The sequence below is a fragment of the Lethenteron reissneri genome, unplaced genomic scaffold (genome assembly GCF_015708825.2).
Source record: "Lethenteron reissneri isolate LAM-NWPU_2019-01 unplaced genomic scaffold, ASM1570882v1 scaffold_1639, whole genome shotgun sequence".
Classification (NCBI taxonomy): Eukaryota; Metazoa; Chordata; class Hyperoartia; order Petromyzontiformes; family Petromyzontidae; genus Lethenteron; species Lethenteron reissneri.
In genome coordinates, this window is record NW_026891376.1 from 1,253,671 (window position 1) to 1,277,287 (window position 23,617).

Sequence of the window (23,617 nt, forward strand, 5' to 3'; positions counted from 1 at the left end):
AATGGTTTGGTAGATAGATGAGTGACTGGTTTGGTGGGTCTGGGAGTGTATCGGTTAGTGAATTGAGTGGGTGAATGGGTGAGTGTGTGAGCGATTAGGTGGTTGTGTGGCTGTGTAAACGAGTGAGTGAATGGCTGGGTTGTTTAGTGTGCGAGTGAATGGGGGATTGAGTGGGTGGGTGAATGGGAATGTCAGTAATTTGGCAGGTGAGTGAGTGTGCGTGGGTGGATGAATGCATAAGTAGGTGAGTGGGTAAGTTCGGAAATGCGCGCGTGAGTTAGTGAATACGTGAGTGTGTGAATTAGTGAGTGGATGGGTACGAGCGTAGGTAAGTGTGTGAGTGAGCCTGCAAGTGCGTGGCTGAGTGAGTATGTGTGAGTAAATTGGTGAGTTGGTGAATGAGTGAGTTCATGGGTGAGTATGTAAGTGGGTAGCTTAGTAGGTGAATGGGTGAGTAAATGATCTGGGGATTGGTTACGTCATTAAGCAAGCGAGTGAGTGCGTGGGTTGATTAATAAGTCGTTGAGTGGGTGAATGAGTGAATAAGTGAGTGGGTGGATGAGTGAGTGAGTTGGTAAATGGGTGAATGGTGAGTGAGTAGGTGAATGGGTGAGTGAGTGAATGAGTGTGTGAATGCTTGAGTTGGTGAATGGCCTTCTCCGATGATCTCCACCCTGCCGTGGTGGAGCAGCTTGTGCATTCTTGAGATTCCATTAGCGATACCGTCTGGAGCTTAGCCATCAATATGGTTTTACGCTCCCGATAGAGTCATCCATAGCGGTAATGTCAAGAGGGGAGTGTCCAGACAAAGACATGAAGGATGGAGCAGGCAGAAGATGACCTCAAGTCACAACGGTTGTGAAGGCGGAGGAAGGCTGCAGCAGAGAGAGGTTGCTAATCGTTGTGGCCTCCATGCCATTGGACTCTGATCTATCTCTGTCAAGGACCGTGTTTGTGGCTGCATGTGCATCTGTCTCTCCAGATTACAAGATGTTACGCGCAGGCGTCCTTTTGAAAAGGAACAATATCTTGCACATCTTGGATTCAAAGCCCTGCGGCAATCAGCAAAGAGTGACGAGAGTATGATATCTTCTTCTTGGTTCTTTCGGTAAAGTCACGTAGAAGGGAAATAATAAAATAATAAAAATAAAACATAATAAAATAATTCTCACGACGTTTCGGCCACAACGCAAGCAGCCGTCCTCAGGTGAAGACCAGGTCTGTCGGGGAGACAGCGTCTGAATGAAAAGAGAGTATGATAGTGATAGTCTGGCAGCAGCGAGCCAGGAACTGGCACACAGGCAGTGGGTGTTTGGTTCAGTCGTCTTGCTTGTGGACAGAGGCAGATAGAGCTTTGAGCGGCTGCACCCATGACTGAGCAGCCCTTTTTGAGATCTGATTTGCTTACCCCAGTAGGGGAAGGGGCTGAAAAAAGTGCTCTAAAACAGGCTGCCTCAAAACTCCCGACTGGATTACCACGTCCAATGGGTTTACCTCTTTGTGGTAAGAAACAAATAAAAAATAAATGTGGAGCCTGGAATGTGTGAACCGTGATGTAAATTTCAACCAGCGATCGACCTGAGAGACAAATTGTGATCATCATAAGAGAACTGAGAAGATTTTGGATTGACCTCTCTGCACTCTTCTGAAACCGGACTGGCAGATGATGGGCACATTAAGGAGGAGAACGGCATTTACACCTTCTTCTGAAAACGTAAACCAGCTGATGAACCCAGGAACCATGGAGTTGGTTTCGCTATTAAGAAAAGACTCATCAGCCACCTCTCAGAACTCCCTGTCGTCATCAATTAACGCCTCATGACTGTCTGTCTAAGGCATGCACATATACCGGGTCGCCCTATCCCTATGCTCCCTGTGATAGTAACAAGGGGACAGGCCGGTTAATAAAGATGCATGACTCCTGTCACAACTGGAGGGTTTCAAAACTCGATCTGAATCTACCATTGTCCTTAGACCTACCCTCAAAACCTGAGGCCAAGATGCCGGGCCGTGGTGCATATGTGAACCCTATAGGTGTTACATGTGCTTCTCATTTCATTTTATCTGCCATTTGACACACACAATTGGAAAAACATTGTGCATGTTTAACAATGCCGGATGCACTAAACACAATTTTTTTTATATAAAGTAAATAACGACAGTCAGCTACCCACGCACGCAAAGCAAGCTCTCGACAGCCAAATGACAATGACTTTTACAGCAAAAAAGTGTAAACTGGCTTGCCCTATCCTTCTCCTCCTGGTGATAGTAACCGGGAGACAGGCCGGTTAATAAAGACAACATGAATAGACAAGTTTGGAGGCAATGAGTGGATACGCTGCGTTGTGTTCTGACCTCCTCTTGAGGTTTGAGTGACTCCACCACCAAGGGACACCAAAGGATTGTGGAACTGCAACTCTTTATTTCCAAGTGATTTTCCTTCCTCTTAAGGATCGAGTGACTCCACCACTTAGAAACATCAAAAAGTTATGGAACAGGAACTCTTTATTTCAAATTGTTTTTCTGAGGAGCATTAGTGCATCTGTAATTATGACCAGATGCACACCAATCGACCGCACGTTAGACAACACCTCGCTGCTCAATCCCTGTACAGCTTCCATCCAAATATCAATAGATTCCCTGTACCCTGAATTGATTGCTCCACAGGTGGGCGTGGCCTACTGTGCAGTCACGTGAGTTTATGTGTCCCATCCATGGTCATCATTAACGCCATTGATAACACTGTGTAAAAAAAATGTTCCTGGGTAGTACGTGTTATTTCCTAATTGCGTATGCCTCAAAAGTACAGAAAATGGCTATTATTCCCCACAAACTTAGCTTTTTGACCAGGACATTGATATTTTAAAATGTACTTCTTTTAAATGAAAAACGGTCGAATTTGTTTCTTTTCGTTCACGTAAAGTCTGAAAAAAACAACATATGAATCAAAATTTACATGTATTAATACTAAAGTAATACAAAAATTACTACAAAAGATTTAGACACCAAGGCGCACTACCACAGGCATAACTGGCCACAACGGACCGATTTATCTGTGGGGAGGTATAACGTTAAGTGGCAGCCACCGGTGGACCCCCGGAAGGTGCTGATACCACCACTGCACATCAAATTGGGCCTTATGAAACAATGTGTCAGAGCTGTAGATAAGGAGTCGGCAACCTTCAAGTACCTTCAAGACTTCTTCCCTAAGCTGTTTGAGGCAAAGGTCAAAGCCCGTGTCTTCGTCAGACCACAGATGAAGAAGATCCTGGAGTGCAATGAATTCCCCAAGAAGCTCACTAATAAAGAGAAAGCGACTTGGAATAACTTTGTTGCAGTGGTTCGTGGCTTCCTGGACAATCACAAGGTCTAAAACTATGTGGAGTTGGTTGAGACTGGTGAAGAACTACGGCACAATGGGTTGTATGATGTCCCTCAAAGTTTATATCCTTGATGCTCATCTTGATAAATTCAAGGAGAACATGGGAGCGTACTCGAAGGAGCAAAGCAAGCGCTTCCACTAGGATATACTGGACTTTGAACGCCTCTACCAATGAAAGTGTAACTAGAACATAATGGGAGACTACATTTGGGGCTGATTCGTGAAAGTGATTTATGGTTTAATCGTAAATTTCGAAAAACTACTCACTTCTAAATCTTTTGTAATACATTTTGAAATTGCTTTAGTAAAAATACATGTTAATTTTGATTCATGTTGTTGTTTTCTGACTTGATGTGAATGAAAAGACACAAATTTGCCAGTTTTCTCATTGAAAATAGATACATGTCAAAATATCACTGTCCTGGTTACAAAAGCAAAGTTTGTGGGGAATAATAGCCATTTTTATACTCTTTGGTTCTTTCGGTAAAGTCACGTAGGTAGAAAATAAAATAAATCACGACGTTTCAGGCGCAACACAAGTGTCCATCATCAGGTGGGAAAGCTTGTGTTGCGCCCGAAACGTCGTGGATTCCTGCAGTCAGGAAAGCTTCAAATCAAGATTAATAGCCATTTTCTATACTTTTTAGGCATCAGCAATTACGATATAACACTTACTACCCAGGAACAAAAATTGTGTTACATAGTGTCATTATTCGTGTGATTAATTACATTAAGCCCATACCGGCTAAATAAACAACCAAATAGCCACATTTGTGAGTGTCTATGCCCCAACCCTGGAATTACAGGAGGAAGTGGAGGTTTTACTATGCCAACTTGGACACAATACTCTCAAGTATTCCTAAGGAAGTCAATATTATTCTTCTTGGGGATTTTAAGGCCAGGGTCAACCGGGTCCATGACCTTTGGAGAGGCACGATTGGAAAGAAAGGTGTCAGCAATACCAACTCAAAGAGAGTTATTTTCATAATCAAATTTGCTGAACATTACCTCATCATCACCAACATACTTTTACGTCAGAGAAACAAATTCAAAACATCCTGCATGCACCACCGCTCCAAACTCTGGCTTCTTAATGACTATGTCATTGTCCAAGCCAAGCACTATCGTGATGTGAACATCAGACCATTGCTTGATCCGCTCCACTGTCTACTAGACTGGTGAAAACAAGGCTGAGATGGCCAAGACTTAACATTCAGAATTTGCGCTATACCAGAAATGATAACACTCCCAGAATATTATGGGTGCAAAACTCCCAAAATAATATCCTGATATCGAAAACCGGGGTTAAACAGGGCCGCATCATTGCGTCCATCGTGTTTTAAATCTTCATTGATGCTATCCTCCACCTCACAGACCAAATACCTGTACAGAACAGATGGCAGACTCAACATATTCAAGGCAAAGGCAAAGAGCAAAGTCTTCACCACTTCCATCATAGAACTCCAGTATGCAGATGACAATGCCATCATTGCCCACTCATAAGAAGACCTGCAGTGCATCCTGGATGTCTTCAAACTCTTGGATCTGGCCCTAAACATAAAAAACACAAATTCTCCACCAACCACCAACTGACGAGACACCGTCCACCGCAATACATTCTGACAATGTCACCCTCGAAAATATGGATCACTTTCCCTACGTTGGCAGCCTTCTCTCCTTTAAAGCAAGTGTAGTAAGTTCGAGGAGACGATGTCGAAGTTGAGGCACACTCTGTTTATTAACCCAGGGACAGGCACAATAGTTGAAGGGGTATCGGCCCCTTCACCCGTACTATGGGAAACCCACCCTAGTACTAAGCCCCCTGTCCTGTTCCCCAGTCCTCCTCTACTGGGCTACGGGAGGCTGACTGATCTGGCCCTGGCAAGCACAGATCTCGGCACCAGCTAACCAGCCTTGCCCTGATAAGGGCAGCGGTCTGGAAGCTTTTGGGCCGCGCCGCTGGCTTACCCGGCTCGGCCCTTATAAGGACGGCGAGACCGGGGAGTCCCAGGGCCTAATCTCCGAGTCTTGGATCTTCACTGGTCAGCTTCGTGTCGAACTCCTCGAGCTCTTTGCGTCTCCACCTTTTTATAGGGATCACCTCCGAGGGCTGGGGGCGTGGGCAATAACAGATGCGGACGTCGGTGTGACCACCCGTGTATGTGAGTGCCAACACCCCTGTGTTTGTTGTCCGCCGTTTCTCCCATAATAATCCCTACACATGCATCAACACGGAAATACACCACCGCCTAAACTGTGCCAGTAGAGCCTTTTCCTGACTGAGGAAAAGAGTCTTTGAAGATCGTGATATCTAGGTAAACCTAAACTTATCGTCTACAAACCCTACTGTATGGGATTGAAATCTGGACCACGTACAGTAAGCACCTTAAAGCCTTGAAGTTGCACCAACAAAAGTGCCTCCACAAAATCATCATGATCATTTGGAAAGACAGGCACACTAACGCCAGTGTCTTGGAGGAAGCAAACATTAACAGCATCACCACTACCATCACCCAACACCAGCTCAGATGGACTCGCTACTTTATTAGAATGCCCAACTCCCACCTCCCAAAACAGGTCCTGTACTCCCAGCTAAACAAAGGACAGCTGGTCCCCGGAGGACAGAAGAAGCACTACAAGGACAACATCAGGATTAACCTCAATAAGTGTCACATCAACACCACCAACAGGGAGGACATTGCTCAGGACAGAACCACGTGGAGGAAGCCCGTCCACGAGGGGGTCACACTCAATGAAAAAAACCTTCGCCGTGCCAGAGAGGACAAGCGATAACAATATAAGGAGAGGCTTACTACCAAAAAGGCCCAACCATCATCATCCACTACCACCATCACATACCCTTGCCCACATTGCAGCAGAATTTGCGGATCTTGGATCGTCCTCTTCAGCCATCTGAATATCCACTAACAGGACCCACCAGGAGGACAATCATACTCGACCCCGAGTGATCGCCGATGATGGATGAATGGCTGAATGAGTGAGTGAGTCAGTGAAAAGGTGAATGAGTGAGTGGGCAAATGAGTAAAAATGTTCTCCAGAAAAAAAGAGCGCTACAACGAGTCACATCATTCTACGCTAAGCAAGGACTGCCTGTACTCTAAAAACTTGGCAGAACCCTCGTGAAAAAAAAGTTTTGAGACTCAGTGATGCTTTTCTGGGTAAACAAAATGATATAATAAGCATTCTGTGTACCACCCCACACTCCTTCCCACCCTATCCAGGTATCTCTAACACACCCCTATCCTAGTTCCGGTCGTATCTCTATTTACGAACTTCCTCTGTTTTTTCAACTACTCTACCTCTCCCTACCTCCTCCCCCATGACTATTGGTGCCCCCCTCAAGGATCTGTCCAAAGAAACTTGCTCTTCTTTTTCTTCGATATCTTACCTCTGAAAGCTGTAATTTATTCATTTATTTTTCCCAATCACTTTTTCGCTGACGAAATCTAGATTTGTTTTCCTTTCCCTCCCTTAGTCCTGATCTGCCCTCCATTTTTTCTGACTGCTTAACCACTGGCCAGTCCTGTATGTCATGCCACTACCTCTCCATAAATCCTTATGAAACTGAAATCATTTTCTTCCCTTCTCTCCACTCCCGTCCACCCTGTGCTACCTTCTAATTTCCTCCCTTTTCCCGCACCCCTATCTCCTCTGTTCGCAACCTCGTGGTAATCTTCAACTCCTCCCTCTCCCACCACATCTCTGCGACTACCCACACTTGTCGCTTTCACCTATTCAATATTCGCAAAATCCATCCCCTCATCTCACTATCAGCTCCTAAACTACTGATTCACTTCCTCGTTTTCTCTCACATTGACTACTGCAACTCTCTTCTTCTACGTCTTCCTGCCTACTACTTTACTCCTCTCCAATAACATCATTCCGGATCAATTTAACCTTCCCCACAATACGCTGACTTCTGCTCTACTTTCCCAACATCATTGGCTCCCTGTCGACTTTCGCTGTCTGTTTTAATGTCTCACTCTTGTCTGTAAATCCCTCCATGGGCTTGTCCCACTATATCTTACTTATTGTATCTCTTACTACTCTGACCCATCCCGTCCTCTACTCTTACAGTTTCTACCGTCCCTCTCTGTGCTTCCCTCGCCGTGTTAGCAGTCATGATCTCGTTCCAGTTCCTGCTCCCCCTCACTGGAACCAACTCGCACTGCAGCACACGAAGCAATGATCTTCACCATAACAACCTACAGCTTCCCTTCCTCCCTTTAAAACAACCCCCATCTCTTCTCCCCTTGCCCATCACCCTGCCATCCCGTGCTTCTGATATTCCCTGTCCCCACCCCCCAGATACGACCATGCCTACCCCAACCCCTATCACTGCCCCTATCGCAAAACCTATCACTACTCCAACCCCTCCTTAATCACCCCACCAGTCCTAACTGTGACCATTACTACACCACCAATTTTAATAACCTCACTCTTTATTTTAATTACTATTATATCGTGTACAATTTCACAATAATTGTAATACACCTTGGACTAAGGCAATTTACAAATATCTCACAAAAAGTATACGTTTTATTATTAAGTGTACATGTTTGAAAATTATCCTTTTGTTTTCCTTAGCGGAGCTGCATCGGCCATTATGAACCTCACCACCCTCTTGGCCATGTACCTCACTGTGGCATGGCACGTGGTCGCCTCCTCTGATGTCACGGGGTCGCCCCAGGCTGCCGCGTCTGACGTCACATCGGACGCGGAAGTCGTCTGGGAGAACATGAGGGATGAGGCCGTGGCGTTTTGGCGGGAAAACCGATGCGAATTTCCACAAAAGGAATTTTATCCCAGGCAAGTCGTGTCTCGCTTAACGAGCGTTTTGTGTTTGTTTGATTTGTTACCATAAATCGCTATCACAAGCTATTGAACTTCGCTCAATTTGTTCCAAAACGAGTGGTTGGCACTCAGGCCTGAGCCAGAGTGCCATCCAGCAGAACCTCCAATTTTTTTGGATTAAGCAGCTTTTTGTGTATCATAAAAATATTGATTGCAATAGATGTCAAACCATGAGATGAAATTTGTGATTGGAGAAACGTAAGTAAGAAGGGCCCGAGGATGTTTACCTGTGGTGTGCCAACTAGGCATGTCATAGACAATGGCTGTTCGTCACCCAGCTTGAACTGTAATCGAACAATCCACCCCAGTACCCTACCGGATACACCGAACCTTGACCATAGCCACCAACTAAGTATCTAATTGTCGATAGTGTCAAAGGTGGCTGAAAATTGAGGCCAACCAATGCTGATCTTGTAGAGGTCATCAGTAATCTTTAGTAGAACCGTCTCAGTGATATGAAACTTCTGGTATGCCAACAGCAATGTTGAATTTGCCCATCGCAGCAACGCTATATGACCTTTGGAATCGTACTCGGGTATCTATGTATGTTGAACTTCTTTCGCACTGTACGAAACCAACCTTACGCTAATCGGCGGTGTAGGGGAAGGACAATAAATTATTCACGCAATTTTTAACCACTCTCAGAAACGGCCCTAGCTGAATGAAAGATTTGTCAGGTGGACAATCAGCAATGCAAGCGCGTCCGAGCCTGAATTGAGAATATACGTGTGGATTAATTCGAGCAGCGATGTCTTAGTTGGCAGTCATGTGATGAACATCGACACCTCTGCCACCGATATTGGTACTCGGGTCTCGATTTTTGCGTTGGTTCTAGGTTTATCAAACTCAGATCGCATACCAGGTGAATGGATTTCTTTCAAGATAGAAACTGCCATCTTGATCGTCGCCATTGTATTGGCAAAGACAGTCGCAAGTACTCTGCAGAGACCTGGTTGACTAGTTGATGGGTGGTTGAAGTGCAGCAAACCCTTCTTGACGCCCCACAGTGCATGGGGGTCCTCAGCTGACTCATTGAAGTGCAGAGCATAGAATGATCTGCGAGATCGAATAATACGTCGTTTGTCAGATCTGCAGGTGGCTCTGTAAGCGAGTCAGACAGTATCGAAACCAGTTTTCTAACAAAGATGCTCCACCCTGTTCTGCATCGCAGTGATCGCCTCTGGTAACAGCCAGTTCCAGCATTATTTTCCCATTATCTTTGTGCTTAATACGGATGGTCTAGTCGTTTCCACGTTGCACGTCACAAGACTGTGATCTGAAATACCTACTTCTTGAATTACAACTTCGATGACAGTTACAGCATCAACGGATGTGAAGATGTGATCGAGGATATTTCCCAAGAGACATGTTGCGCCATTGATTTTCCGGGTGAAACTGTGACTGTCGATAATGTCAGCGAGATCGATACTGATTTTACCACAAGAACCAGTCGGTTTGGGACAGTTCAGATGACCACAGATAATGAAGTGAGAGCCAAGTGACCCACAGTCTAGCAAACCAGAAAGCTAGGAAAATTATTCTGACAGCAGCGATGATGGCAGTCGATAGATGACAGCAATCGTAAGCCCCCGCATGCTCTTCATTATTTTCACATGCAGCAGCTCGATTGACGCGATTGTTAATGAGTCATTCAGGATTTTAACGCAGATGTCTTCATGGTAAATCAGTTCGATCCCACCACCATGCAGGCTGCCAGTGCCAGGCTTCCCGCGATGACGCTCATGTGCAATAGCGTATCCATTACGTGGAGCCTCACACTTAATTACGTCTCGTGAGTCGCCATGTACCCAGGTTTTAGTAATGGTCAATATGTCCAGTTCACAATCATTGATCAGGTTCTCCAAAATCCGGCGAAATGTTGGGATTATGGTCAGGGGTGTTGAGACTGAACGGATTTATTTATTTTAATTAATTTTCTCTGTGATGATATTTTTTTGTTACATGTATTTTATGTATCCGTTTTTGATTTTTGATTTGCTAAGTAGTGGGGTCTTGTTTTTGTATTATCTTTGCAAGGGACTGGTTAATTGATGTGCAGTGTTGTGGGATACAATGGCATGAATGACGCTATATAAATTACATTATTATTACTTGTGTAGGGGTTATTACGGGAGAAACGGCGGACAACAAACACAGGGCTGTCGGCACTCACATACACGGGTGGTCACACCGACGTCCGCATCAGTTATTGCCCACGCCCCCAGCCCTCGGAGGCGATCCCTATAAAAGGTGGAGACCCAAAGAGCTCGAGTTCAGTTCGACACGAAGTTGACCAGTGAAGATCCAAGACTGGGAGATTAGGCCCTGGGACTCCCCGGTCTCGCCGTCCTTATAAGGGCCGAGCCGGGTAAGCCAGTGGCGCGGCCCAAGAGCTTCCAGACCGCTGCCCTTATCAGGGCAAGGCTGGTTAGCTGGTGCCGAGATCTGTGCTTGCCAGGGCCAGATCAGTCAGCCTCCCGTAGCCCAGTAGAGGAGGACTGGGGGACAGGACAGAGGGCTTAGGACTAGGGTGGGTTTCCCATAGTACGGGTGAAGGGGCCGATACCCCTTCAACTATTGTACCTGTCCCGGAGTTAATAAACAGAGTGTGCCTCAACTTCGACATCGTCTCCTCGAACTTACTACATCTGGTGTTGGAAGTGGGCCAAGCATGGATACGAGACGGAAGACTCGTGCCCAAGACCCAGGAGAGGATGACGACGAGGGAGGGGCAGTGCAAGACATCACCGCCGACGTACCTGCACAACTGCTGCCGGCTCCGACATCGGCGGGGTCGTCGGAGAGGGCCGGGACGTCGACTGACGAGTTGGCGTTGGCTCACTCGCGGCTGGCGGAGCTCTTGTATGCAGCGGCCGCTATGCTGGAACAAATAACTCGCCTGGGGCCGGGAGGAGCGACGCGGCGGGAAGATGGACAACGCCCGCCAGAAACTCCCGCCTTTACAACAGCGGGGCGACTCGAAATTCCCGCCACGAAGACAGTAGGGGCGGAGGGAGGAGTCCCAGCTCGTCACGCGGGGGACGGAGCCCAGCCAGCAGCCGCCACGTCATCGGCGGAGGCGGGTCGCAGTGGCGGCCTATCAGGGGTTGCAACGTCACCACCATCGAACGCCAGCACCGACCAAGCCCCGACCAACACGTCACTGCCGGCGCGACACCCATTAGAGTCCGCCATTACTCATACAGTACGGGGACGCGATACAGATGCTGCAAGAGGATCGGAGACGGAGCCGACATTCCAGCAACGCCTGCCGGCCCTGCAGGTATTTGTTGCAAGCGACGGCGATTGGGGGGGGTTCCAGCGCCGGTTTTTGGCCCACCAAGAGATGGCGGGCTGGTCGGACAACGAGGCGCTGTGTGCTCTCCCGGCGTTACTGGACGGCGACGCCCTGGGCACCCTCACCGCTGCACCCAAGTCGGCACGCTCCACGATTCAGTCGGCGCTGCAGCTGCTGGCCACCGTTTATGGGCCGCCCTCCGATTGTCGCCAGCTCTTCTATGAACGGCAGAAGGGTGACAAGGAATCGCCACTCGCTTATCGCACGGCCCTGCTGTCATTGGCGAAGGACGCTTTCCCGCGTATGGATGAAGAAGGGATCGATGCGATGGTGGCCGAGAAAATTTTGCTGCTGGCTGACGATTTGGACTTCACCATCCTAGCACAGGACGATGCGGATATGTCATCACTGCGGGCTGCAGGGCACATTCACGCCAATCTCATCTCCCAGCGGAGGAAGGCGAACAAAGCAGCTGCACGACACACCGTGGCGGCGACCTCTTCCGGAATGGAGGGAGCCTTCGCTGCGGATCGTTCTGCAGGATGGCGATCTGCCGAGCGACCGGCTCGGGACGTTCCGAGCCATCGAGACCAGCCCAAGTCCTCTGGAGCGCTCGTCGTCTGCTATAATTGTGGCCTCCGGGGCCACGTGGCGTCCGGATGCCGGGCTCCTCGACAGCGCGGTGCGAGACCTGGAGCTGCGGACGGCCCTCCTCACAAGCCTTCGCAACATCCTCGGGCAAGTCATGGCACCCCACATGTTCGGCCTGCACACACACCCACTTTCCTCTCACAAGGTCCGACACACGATTCTCGGGGTTTGGGTGCTGGTGCGTCGGGTCGCGGCATGTCGGGGAGGGCGCTCCAACCGGGCCAATGGTCCGAGTTGGCTCACCGAGTTGTGGCTGCATCGGCGGGGTCGTCCGTTGTCGCGGGGCATATTGACGGGGTGGAGGTACGGCTACTGGTCGATACGGGAGCTTCGGCAACTATCATTTCGGATTTAATTTATAATATCCTGCCCGTTCAGAGTCGCCCGTTGCTCCCTGTCAATATACCGTTTTACGCTGCAAATGGGGGCTCGTTGGGTATTATCGGACAAATTCGAGCGCAAATTTCGATAGGGGACATTAAACTATCTGGCCCGGTGTTCGTCTCCTCCTCGCTGGCTATTCCGTGCCTGTTGGGGACAGACTTTTTGGCCAAATTGCCCATCAAAATTCTGATTGACCAGCAATGCATCGAGCTTCCATCGGGCCGACGTATGACGTTCCTACCTGCCACCCCTGCCTTGGATACTGCCTGTGCTACGGTACAGGCGCTCGTTGCCCGGACGGTGCGAGTACCCCCGGGGGCACAGATGTTGGTACCCCTGCGCTTGCGTCGACCGTTCGATAAAGGGGTCTCTGACCGGGGCATTATGTTGGGACCATCTAGAGCCGGGGTGAGTGGGCCAGATCTGGTGACGGCCCAGACTATTGTTAAAGGGGATGGGGACCCGTTTATCGCGGTCCTCAATGTCGGGACACGGACGGCAGTGGTTTCGCAGGGTACCGTGTTCGCACATGCGGTTCCGGTACCTGCGGAAACGCCGATCATTGGCCAGGTGGCCACCGATTCTCACACGCGATTAGCCTCAGACGCTGACGAGGGTTGGCTGGATGCGTTGTGTGCTGAGTCACCTGACCTGTCCGACGCACAACGTGCTAAATTACGCGCCTTATTGCGAGAATTTTCCGACGTCTTCAGTAAACATAAATACGATATCGGATGTACCAAATTGCTACGCCACCACATTGACACCGGTGACAACGCTCCTATCCGCCAAAATCCTTTTCGGTTAAGTCCCGCCGAAAAGGATCATGTCAAATCGGCTGTAGATGACATGTTGAAATCGGACATCATTTCTCCCTCAACCAGCCCTTGGGGTGCACCCATAGTGTTGGTTAAAAAGCACGACGGGTCCCTAAGGTTCTGCGTTGATTTCCGGCGATTAAATAAGATCTCGGTGGCCGATGCTTATCCGCTTCCTCGAATGGACGAATCGCTGGATGCCCTCGCGGGATCGCGATTCTTTTCCACTTTGGATTTGCTCTCAGGATTTTGGCAACTTCCCTTGGACGACGAATCTAAGCCCAAAACAGCTTTCCGAACGCCGCACGGCCTCTTCCAATTCAATCGCTTACCCATGGGATTACATTCTGCTCCCGCGACGTTCCAGCGCCTGATGGAATTGGTCCTCGCTGGCTTGCAATGGGAGGTGTGTTTGATTTACCTGGATGACGTTATCGTATTCAGTAAGACGTTCGAGGAACATCTTGATAGGCTTCGGGCCGTCTTTCTCAAGATGCGCGCTGCTAATTTGAAATTCAAGCCACAAAAGTGCCATTTGCTGCGCGAATCTGTTAAATATTTGGGTCACATCGTTGGCCGGTCAGGCATCTCAACCGATCCCGCCAAAACGCGTTGTGTCAGCTCCTGGCCTACTCCCACCTCGGTGGGGGAGGTTAGAAGCTTCATCGGCTTTGCTTCATATTACCGCCGGTTTGTCGCGGACTTTGCTTCCATCGCTAAGCCACTACATGCCTTGACGTCAAAAGGGGTCAAATTTCATTGGGGGCCGGTGGAGGACGCCGCTTTTGTCTCTCTTCGGGATGCCCTGGTGGGGGCCCCGCCGTTAAGCTACCCCGATTTTTCCATGCTCTTCGTGCTCGACACAGACGCAAGCAATACCGGGATTGGAGGCGTGCTGTCACAAATTGTGGGTGGCGTGGAGCGCGTTGTGGCTTATGGTAGTAGAGTACTGTCCCCGGCCGAGCAGAGGTACTGCGTCACCCGTCGCGAACTGTTGGCTATCGTGTTCTTTATTCAACAGTACCGGCCATATCTGTACGGCCGGCATTTCACCGTTCGTACAGATCATGCGGCGTTGCAGTATGCCCTACGAATTAACCAGCCATCGGGGCAGTTGTCCCGATGGCTCGAGATCATGCAGGATTTTGATTTTGAGACAACTTACCGGAAGGGGATTCGCCACACCAATGCCGATGCCCTATCACGCCTGCCGATCGCCCCGGATTGCACTTGTTTCTTGGGTTCGGGCCGTTGCAAATCGGCAAGTGACGGCCAGGATCGGGTTCTTGCGGCCGCAGTTGATACTCCTTCGGATGCTGGTCCTATTTCGGGGGGTGGGAGTGATTCCCTACTAGGCTTGTCGAGTGCTGAGTGGGGTCGCCTCCAAATGGAGGATGCGACCCTCCTGGCGCTACGGCGTCGCGCGGAAGGATCAGGTCAAGGGAAGTCGGGCGTTGACTCATGGGGGTGGTGCCAGGGCCTACTCATGCATTGGGACGGGACGATCCGCCGTCACAGGCTGGTGGTGCCTTCCACGTTGAGGGGTAGGGCTGTATGGGCTGCTCATGAACGGCTCCTGCACCTGGGTACCCTCAAAACACTTGCCATGCTCCAGCTTAATTACTTTTGGCCGGGCATGGCAAGAGACGTGGACGATCTGCTGCGATCCTGTACCCAGTGTGCACAACGGAAGCCGCCGGCGAAGGGAGCCAGTCCACCGCTCCAGTCCATTTCGGTCACCCGGGTTAATGAGCTGGTCGCCCTTGATATTTTGGGACCGTTTCCTTCCACGCCGAGGGGTAATAAGTACCTGCTGGTTGGCGTGGAATATTTCACGCGATGGCCTATGGCTTGGCCCCTCGCCAACCAGTCCGCAGCGGCCGTTGCGGAGGCTTTTGTTCAGGGCTACGTCCTCGACAAGGGCGCTCCGGAACGGTTGTTGACCGATCAGGGAAAGAATTTCACTAGTACCCTTTTACACGAGGTATGTGGCCTTCTGGGTACAAAGAAAATTCGTGCCTCGCCTTACCATCCACAAACGGATGGGATGGTGGAACGCTTGCATAGGACTCTTACGTCCATGCTATCCCACCAGGTATCTGAGTCCCAAAACGATTGGGATCTACGGATCGGGGGAGTCCTGGCGGCATACAGGATGGCTCCTCACGCGGCGACCGGTTTCTCGCCATTTTTTTTGATGTATGGTCGCGAGGTTGACCCGCCTGTCGCGACTCAGCTGACGATTGCCGCGCCTCATGCTAAGTCGAAAATCGCCGACCATGTTAAATTTAACATCCTTCGCTTGGCGGAGGCACGGCAGGCGGCCATGCAAAACTCTGACTCTCGCCAGAAACAAAACGAGAGATTGCGATCGCGCCGGACTCACACGCACGAATGGCACCCGGGCGACCGAGCATGGTTGCACTGCCCCCAGGTGCCATTGGCCACCTCGGCTAAGTTGTTGCGACCATGGAGGGGCCCCGTAGAAATTGTGCAGGTTGTGCGGCCTCAATGTGTGCGCATTAAGTGGGGGAAGCGTCGGTGGTTTGTGCACCCTTCACGGTTAAAGCCATTTTTTGCTCCGCACGCTTCCTCCCACGTAAATGGCCGAACATGTGGGGAGTCCTCTGACTCCGGGAGGGCGGGGTCGCCGCCAGCCTCTGATCCGCTAATGACTGTCCCGTCTTCAGGAGCCCCAGGACTGAAGCCCTCTTGGCTGCCAGCCTCCCCCGTGGGGGTCGGCGCTGGCACGTCCGGGAAACCGGACGACCAGGCACCTGCTGATGCGACACCTGCCACCGACTCTACCAAGCCGGCCCCTTGTGACGGGCCCGCTGCACGGACTCGCGCCAAAACGCGCCGGTTGTTATGATTAGCTTTCCGCGCGTGTTCCGTTGCTGCGGAACCCGCTCATTGTATATATGTTTTTTGATGGTTGTATGTGTGTGTAATAACGATGAACGCGCTATCTGCTTGTTGCTTGCTGTCAAAATAAGTGTGTGCGTGTGTTGGGAATGGACGGAGAGTCTGCTGTGGTTGCTGAGTGTCAAAGGGTGTGTGTGCGCTGCTGCGTGGAGTTGTTATCTTGATGGTGAAGTTAATTATTAACGTGGGAGCGTCGGGTATCCTGTGCTGTACCATCTCGTGGGTTACCGTGCGCGATGGGCTTAATTGAAAATTTTTTTTTTTGTGGTGTATTGTGCAGCGAGGTGCTGTGTGCGATGCGGTCGTTGCATGAGAGAGAATAATTGTGTTGTTGCTGCAAAGTTACGACAGGATTAATGGTGTGTTGGTCGCCTGCAGATCTGCTTGCTATTGTGCTTAAATGTACGCGTGTGATCGCGATATGCTGACTGCATGTGCTGTTATACCGTTCTGTATATGTGTTGCGTTTTTGGGTGGGGGGTTTTTTTATATAAGGAACCATCGGTTGATGTTACGCTTGTTCTTGTTATTGTTACTGTTACGAGGCACACGTGTATTGACGGTGTTAATCTTTATTCTTGGGGGTTGAGGGATTGTTGCAGCCGGGACGGCTGCGAGCTGTACTGGGGGGGGTGATGTAGGGGTTATTACGGGAGAAACGGCGGACAACAAACACAGGGCTGTCGGCACTCACATACACGGGTGGTCACACCGACGTCCGCATCAGTTATTGCCCACGCCCCCAGCCCTCGGAGGCGATCCCTATAAAAGGTGGAGACCCAAAGAGCTCGAGTTCAGTTCGACACGAAGCTGACCAGTGAAGATCCAAGACTCGGAGATTAGGCCCTGGGACTCCCCGGTCTCGCCGTCCTTATAAGGGCCGAGCCGGGTAAGCCAGTGGCGCGGCCCAAGAGCTTCCAGACCGCTGCCCTTATCAGGGCAAGGCTGGTTAGCTGGTGCCGAGATCTGTGCTTGCCAGGGCCAGATCAGTCAGCCTCCCGTAGCCCAGTAGAGGAAGACTGGGGGACAGGACAGAGGGCTTAGGACTAGGGTGGGTTTCCCATAGTACGGGTGAAGGGGCCGATACCCCTTCAACTATTGTACCTGTCCCGGAGTTAATAAACAGAGTGTGCCTCAACTTCGACATCGTCTCCTCGAACTTACTACACTTGTGAAAAGAGCTTCATATCTCACCGGATTCCTTAGAAATCTGGAAACGGAAAGAGACACGTAGGTATACATTGAAATATATAGATAGTCATAGAGACCCACAGAGATGCATAGAGACCCATAGAGATACATAGATACCCGTAGATGTATATATCTAAACACAGGCTCATAGAGACTCGTAGAAATACATAGCGACTCCCAGAGACCCATGGAAACCCGTAGATGTACAGGCTTATAGAGATGTAACTTACTGAATTGCCTCTTCTGGATGTCTGCGAAATAAAGCTTCACAGCTCATCGGATTCATCCAGTCTAAATAAACATTTTGAAAATAAAGATTCTGATCTCTGGATGACACGAACTGAGTATTCTTACAAATTAGACTATCCTGGGAACTGAGTTTTAAAAGAGTTTCAGAAAACGCTTCTCTTTCGTATTGTGCGCGAGTGTATGACGTGCGTGAACGTTTACAATGTTATTGTGTGACTTTCCTCTGTGTATGTGTGAGTGACAGAGGGGGGATCAGACATACAACGGTCAGTGCGCTGTGCTGCAAACCCGGCAATCGGAGTTCAATTCCGCTCACGACCACCAAGATCAGTGACGGTTATCTGAACCGGTCTTGACCCTCCCCTAGGTCGACTCAGCATCAAATGAGTAGTTTGTGCGACGTGAAAACATCGCTACTGGGGAGGCAATGTCCGTCAGGCGTACTGCTGGCTACCCAGCCTCTCGTGTACCGTGCAGGCCTTCATAGCTGCTACTCACTGACTGCACTTGCCCTAAAAGTGTTTTAAGGCTACACGGGGACATCTTTGTTTTTGTCTGTGTCTATAGGTTTGACGTCTGCTCACGTGTCTACATCCCAGGAAATCAGGTCATGTCGCTGTGCCGTGCTCTCTTTAACATAACACGCGCACTCTGCCACCCGCAAAGCGCCAACTCGGATCTTCTGGACACGTTGCTACACATTGAGGACCTGGTGGGCCAGGAAAACACCACGCAGGTGGCTATGGCTCTCTGTGTGTGAGTCTGTGGGTCTCTGTGTGTGAGTCTGTGGGTCTCTGTGTGTGAGTCTGTGGGTCTCTGTGTGTGAGTCTGTGGGTCTCTGTGTGTGAGTCTGTGGGTCTCTGTGTGTGAGTCTGTGGGTCTCTGTGTGTGAGTCTGTGGGTCTCTGTGTGTGAGTCTGTGGGTCTCTGTGTGTGAGTCTGTGGGTCTCTGTGTGTGAGTCTGTGGGTCTCTGTGTGTGAGTCTGTGGGTCTCTGTGTGTGAGTCTGTGGGTCTCTGTGTGTGAGTCTGTGGGTCTCTGTGTGTGAGTATGTGGGTCTCTGTGTGTGAGTCTGTGGGTCTCTGTGTGTGAGTCTATGGGTCTCTGTGTGTGAGTCTGTGGGTCTCTGTGTATGAGTCTATGGGTCTCTGTGTGTGGGTTTGTGGTTCTCTGTATGTGAGTCTATGACTCTCTGTGTATGAGTCTATGGGTCTCTGTGTGTGGGTTTGTGGTTCTCTGTATGTGAGTCTATGGGTCTCTGTGTGTGAGTCTGACTCTCTGTGTGTGAGTCTATGGGTCTCTGTGTGATGAGTCTATGGGTCTCTGTGTGATGAGTCTGTGGGTCTCTGTGTGTGAGTCTGTGGATCTGTGTGTGGGAGTCTGTGGTTCACTGTGTGAGTCTGTGGGTCTCTGAGTGGTGAGTCTATGAGTCTCTGTGTGATGAGTCTATGGGTTTATGTATGAGTTTGTGGATCTCTGGGAGAGAGTGGTGTTCATTCCGTTTGTTGCACCAGCCGAGCCAGGATTAAGAAAAAACTTCACTCATTTTTCACCCATGCAAACGGAGAATAGCACAGACTAATTGTGTTACTAATCTAACATGCAAATGAACACAATACCATATTTCAAAATCACAATTAAGGGACAAACAACATTATATATATGCTCTTTAAAAGAACGATGTTTGTTTCTTAAAATGCCATTCATTGATTGGGAGGGAGCGGTGTCCCAGCTTAGGCTGTGGTGGGTTGGCAATTCAAACTTTGCGGTAAAGTGGATTTTCAAAAATACCTCTCCGTATGTGAAGCACCCACTCACAAACCCACTCATCCACTCACAAACACAAGACAAAGATCTACCATATAGCCTTAACTGACTGTTGAGGCAAGTGCTATTAGCCAGCACCTATGAAGGCTTGCACAGCACACAAGGATGTGGGTGGCCAGCAACTCGCCCAACCGCCTTTGTCTTCCAAGTAGCAATGTTTACACACTGCGCCTGGTACTCATTTGAGGCCGAGTCGACCTAGGTGAGGCCTAGGACCGGTTCAGATAATCGATGGTGTCCCTGAACAGGAATTGAATCAGGGTCACTGGATTCGTAGTACAACACGCTAACCACGACACTATCGCTCCCGACACACCCACTCACTCACCCACTAAACTAATTAATTCACCCAATCAGCCATCCACTCACTCACCCACCCTCCCACCGACTCACTCACCCAACTCACTCACCCAATCACTGCAGGCATTAATATTGAACTTCTTGCACACCATGTCTAAACAATCAAGCTAATCAGAGGTGTGTGGAAAGGATAACAATCTAAACACAAAAAGCAATTCTGAAGAAATTAGTTTGTAATCTAGATGATTTAAAAATGTGACAGCTCCAGTGGCTTCCTAATTTTGTAAGGAAGAGCGTTCAAGACGGCCGCAGAAGCGCATCCGAACATCCGAGATGCAGTGACCGTATTTTGTTTGACGGCGAGCCAAAAGCCGCTGAGAGGATGATCGGAGGTCGCGTGATGATGTATGCTCCTTGACGATATTTGGCAGCTATTGTGGTTCATTTGTGGTGAGCACTTTATGTGTAATGACTGGCACCTGATTATGCAATCATTCGGCAACTCGAAGCCAACGCAGGTCAGGGAGCACTGTATAGACGTGCCCAGATCTTGTAGTCCCCGTCATGACCGATGCCAAATAATTGTGTATACGCTGCGGCTGGGTAATGTTTTTTTGTCAAACATCCCAAAAGGTAGTATGCTGCAATAATTCGGCCTTGTCGATCCTATTCTACACCGCCACGGTGTTGGCGACGTCACGACTCAACAGAGGTCGAATGTGTAGTCGAGTTCCGATGTGAAAATTGCAGGACCTAACTATATTTTGCATGTGGTCATCAAACGACGTGTTACAGTCGAGTGTGGTGCGACGACTATTGAGATGAGAAGAACACTGAATCCGGGTATCTGCGACCCTCCACATTTGATCCTCCCACAAAAACTTACTGGAAAGGGAGGTCCCATGGTGTTTTCAGTCCGAGTGCCAACCAGTGAAACGGCTGTTTTTATTTTTGGATGAAGCAGCGTTTCGTTCCGTGAAAACCACACGTGCACTGCTTACATCCACCCTTCAGTGTTCACGTCACTGCGGAGTACAAATAACTTTACCGGGGTCTACCACAATCATGAAGGTCCTTCACGAAGGTCCTTCATGATTGTGAGCAGAAGGCTTGGCACTCCAAAAACACAAAGAATAACCTAAAGCCCTGGTCTTTTAATGATATCATAGGCCTTGTCCAGGTCAATAAAGCAGAGATGTAGGTCCAGTTAACATTGTCTACACTTCTGTTTAAGCATTCCGACAGAGAAAATGGCACCCATGTACGACTGCCCCAATGTGAAATCACACTGGGGCTCCGCAAGCGTCTCCTCGTCATATCTGGCAAGGCGATATTGGATAATTATTGCCAGACTGTTTCCGGCATACTGAGGATGGAGATGCCCTGGTAATTGTTGCAATCAGTGCTGTCCCCTTTAAAAAAAAAATAGGGACCACCAGGGCATCCTTCCTGTCTTGCGGATCCTGTCTTGTGGACCAAACAGTTGGAATGATGTTATAGAGGGCAGTCTGAACACACACACAACCCTCCCTCAGCAGTTCCCTTGAAGGATCATCTCTCCCCAGAATTTTACCTGGTTTAAAGCTTTGGATCGCCCTTCACACTTTCTCAACAGATGGCACATTAGCAAACCACTCATAAAGAATGTCGATTTGCTCCAATATTTGAGGCGCAGCAGCACCAGCAGGGCCAACCCCACATTGCACGTTGATGTTGTTTAAGCTGGGCGGGTTTCCTTCCCCCAAAACATCACAACAATTGTCAGAAAACCTGTGAACTATTTTTGTGGGTCGCTGTTTTGAAACTCATTCTTTTCAAATCAGGAGGAGGGGAGGAGTTGCAAGTGATGATGAAATTCACATCTGCAGCTTTCATCAGCTAGACGAGGCCAGGCTATTGGGGGTTTGAGTGGGGTCCTTGATGGATGATTGCCACCACAGTCAAAGTATGGTATGCACATCTTACAGATGACAAGCAGATGGTCACTCGAAAGATCAGCTCCACTGTAGGTCCTGATAGAGGACTTGGACCCCTAATCACTGTTCCGTAACAACGTAGTCCAGCAAATGTTCTTGCTTGAACCCGGCGTGCAATAATTATGTTATATGAATGCACCAATGCCAGAACAGCTTGTTGGCGATTTCAAGCCATGGGATGCACAGAAGTCTAGCAGCCTCCTACTATTGTTACTGAGCTGATCTGGGCCATACTTTTAAATCACTCCAGACCAGATGTCTACGTCATGACCCACTCGGGCATTCAAGTCAGCTAAGAGGACGACTCTATCCCGAGTGGCCACTTTAGCCAGCACATCGGACAGGAGGTCATAGAAGACATCTGACTCATCAGCCATTTCTGCAACCTCCACTGATGTTCATCTTCAGTGGGGGCGTAAGCCAATATCACAACCATCGCTCCCCTCTTATTGATGGGGATGCTCTCCCACAAAAGCCTGTGACTCAAGGATTCTTACACCTCGCCTCTATGCTCCTACGCCCCTTCATTCTTTTTTCAAAAGTGGCACTTCTTGTTGTTTGGCAATTTCTTGCCCTGAGTGAAGAATTGTCCACCCCTCGTGGTGACTGGAGCCAAATCCATTCCACCAAACCTCCTGTATATCACATAATTCCAAGCGGTACTAGTCCAGCTCTCGACAGATGAAAGGAAGCCTCTCCTTTGTAGTGAGTGTACAGATATTCCGCCTGGCCGACCTCAGCCTTTTCTAACCCGCGAAGGGAGTGGTAGAGTCTGGCTCCGTCAGGTGTGGTTTGGAAGACGGCGTCATGCCTTTCCTCCCTGGGGACTCCAGCACAAGTTTAAGTGGGTGTTTCCATCATGGCTACTGGTATGAATTAGTTCTAAAATGGGGGGGGGGGGGGAGGTTACCGACTCCTGGTACACACTGATCTTGGTACACACGTACATACAGACATATGCACGTCCTACTCACACTCAATTCAGCATCACCTTCGCCTAAACACACCCATCACTCACCGCAACGCACTCAGGTCTGCCTTACTGTATTTACCCTCTCACTGCACTCTCACATATATTGACTGTACTATAGACCGAACCAAACCACTACACTCTATACCACACACACACCAAGTTACACCAAAGACCGCAAAATGTATCAAACACTACTGTAAACTATTGCCACCTACTCACCTATTAACACACTCACCCAACCACTCACTCATCTAACAATCCACCCAATCGTACACCAACCCACACCCCCACTAAATTACTCACTCACGAACTAATTAACTCACCCACTCACTGGCTTACCCACCCACTGAATTACCCAGTCGCTCACCCAAATACGTATTTATCTATTCACCCACACAGTCACCAAATCACTCATTGACAAAATCACTTCGTCACTCACTCATCAACTAATTATGTGACTCACCCACTCAATCACTTACTCACATACTCACCCAATTACATACTTACTCAGACATTCACCCACTCACTCATTCACTCACCAACTCATTCACTCACCAACTCATTCACCCACACACATTCACTTACCCACTGAATCATCAACTCACCTCGTAACTCACACAATCACTCATCCACCCAATCACTCAACCACCCACTCACTCAGCAACCCATCCACCGATACACCCACCTGCTAACCCACTTACCCAATAAAAAAAAGAATCCCCGTATAGCCGTAACAGACTAATAGTGGTGTTAGTGAGCACATATGAATA

At 49.2% G+C, this 23,617-nt stretch overlaps 1 protein-coding gene across 3 annotated transcripts in view; it reads left to right on the forward strand.

Annotated features, from left to right (window-relative positions):
* LOC133338984 (uncharacterized) overlaps positions 1-23,617 on the forward strand; it is a 50,504-nt gene that overhangs the window by 5,895 nt on the left and 20,992 nt on the right. For 2 of the 3 annotated variants that reach the window (XM_061547125.1, XM_061547126.1), the window contains exons 2-3: positions 7,991-8,212; positions 18,341-18,509. In XM_061547125.1, the coding sequence (XP_061403109.1) occupies positions 7,991-8,212; positions 18,341-18,509 (391 nt within the window). Of the gene's footprint in view, positions 1-982; positions 1,081-7,990; positions 8,213-18,340; positions 18,510-23,617 lie in introns of all 3 variants that reach the window. The other variant, XM_061547127.1, reaches the window with a different exon arrangement.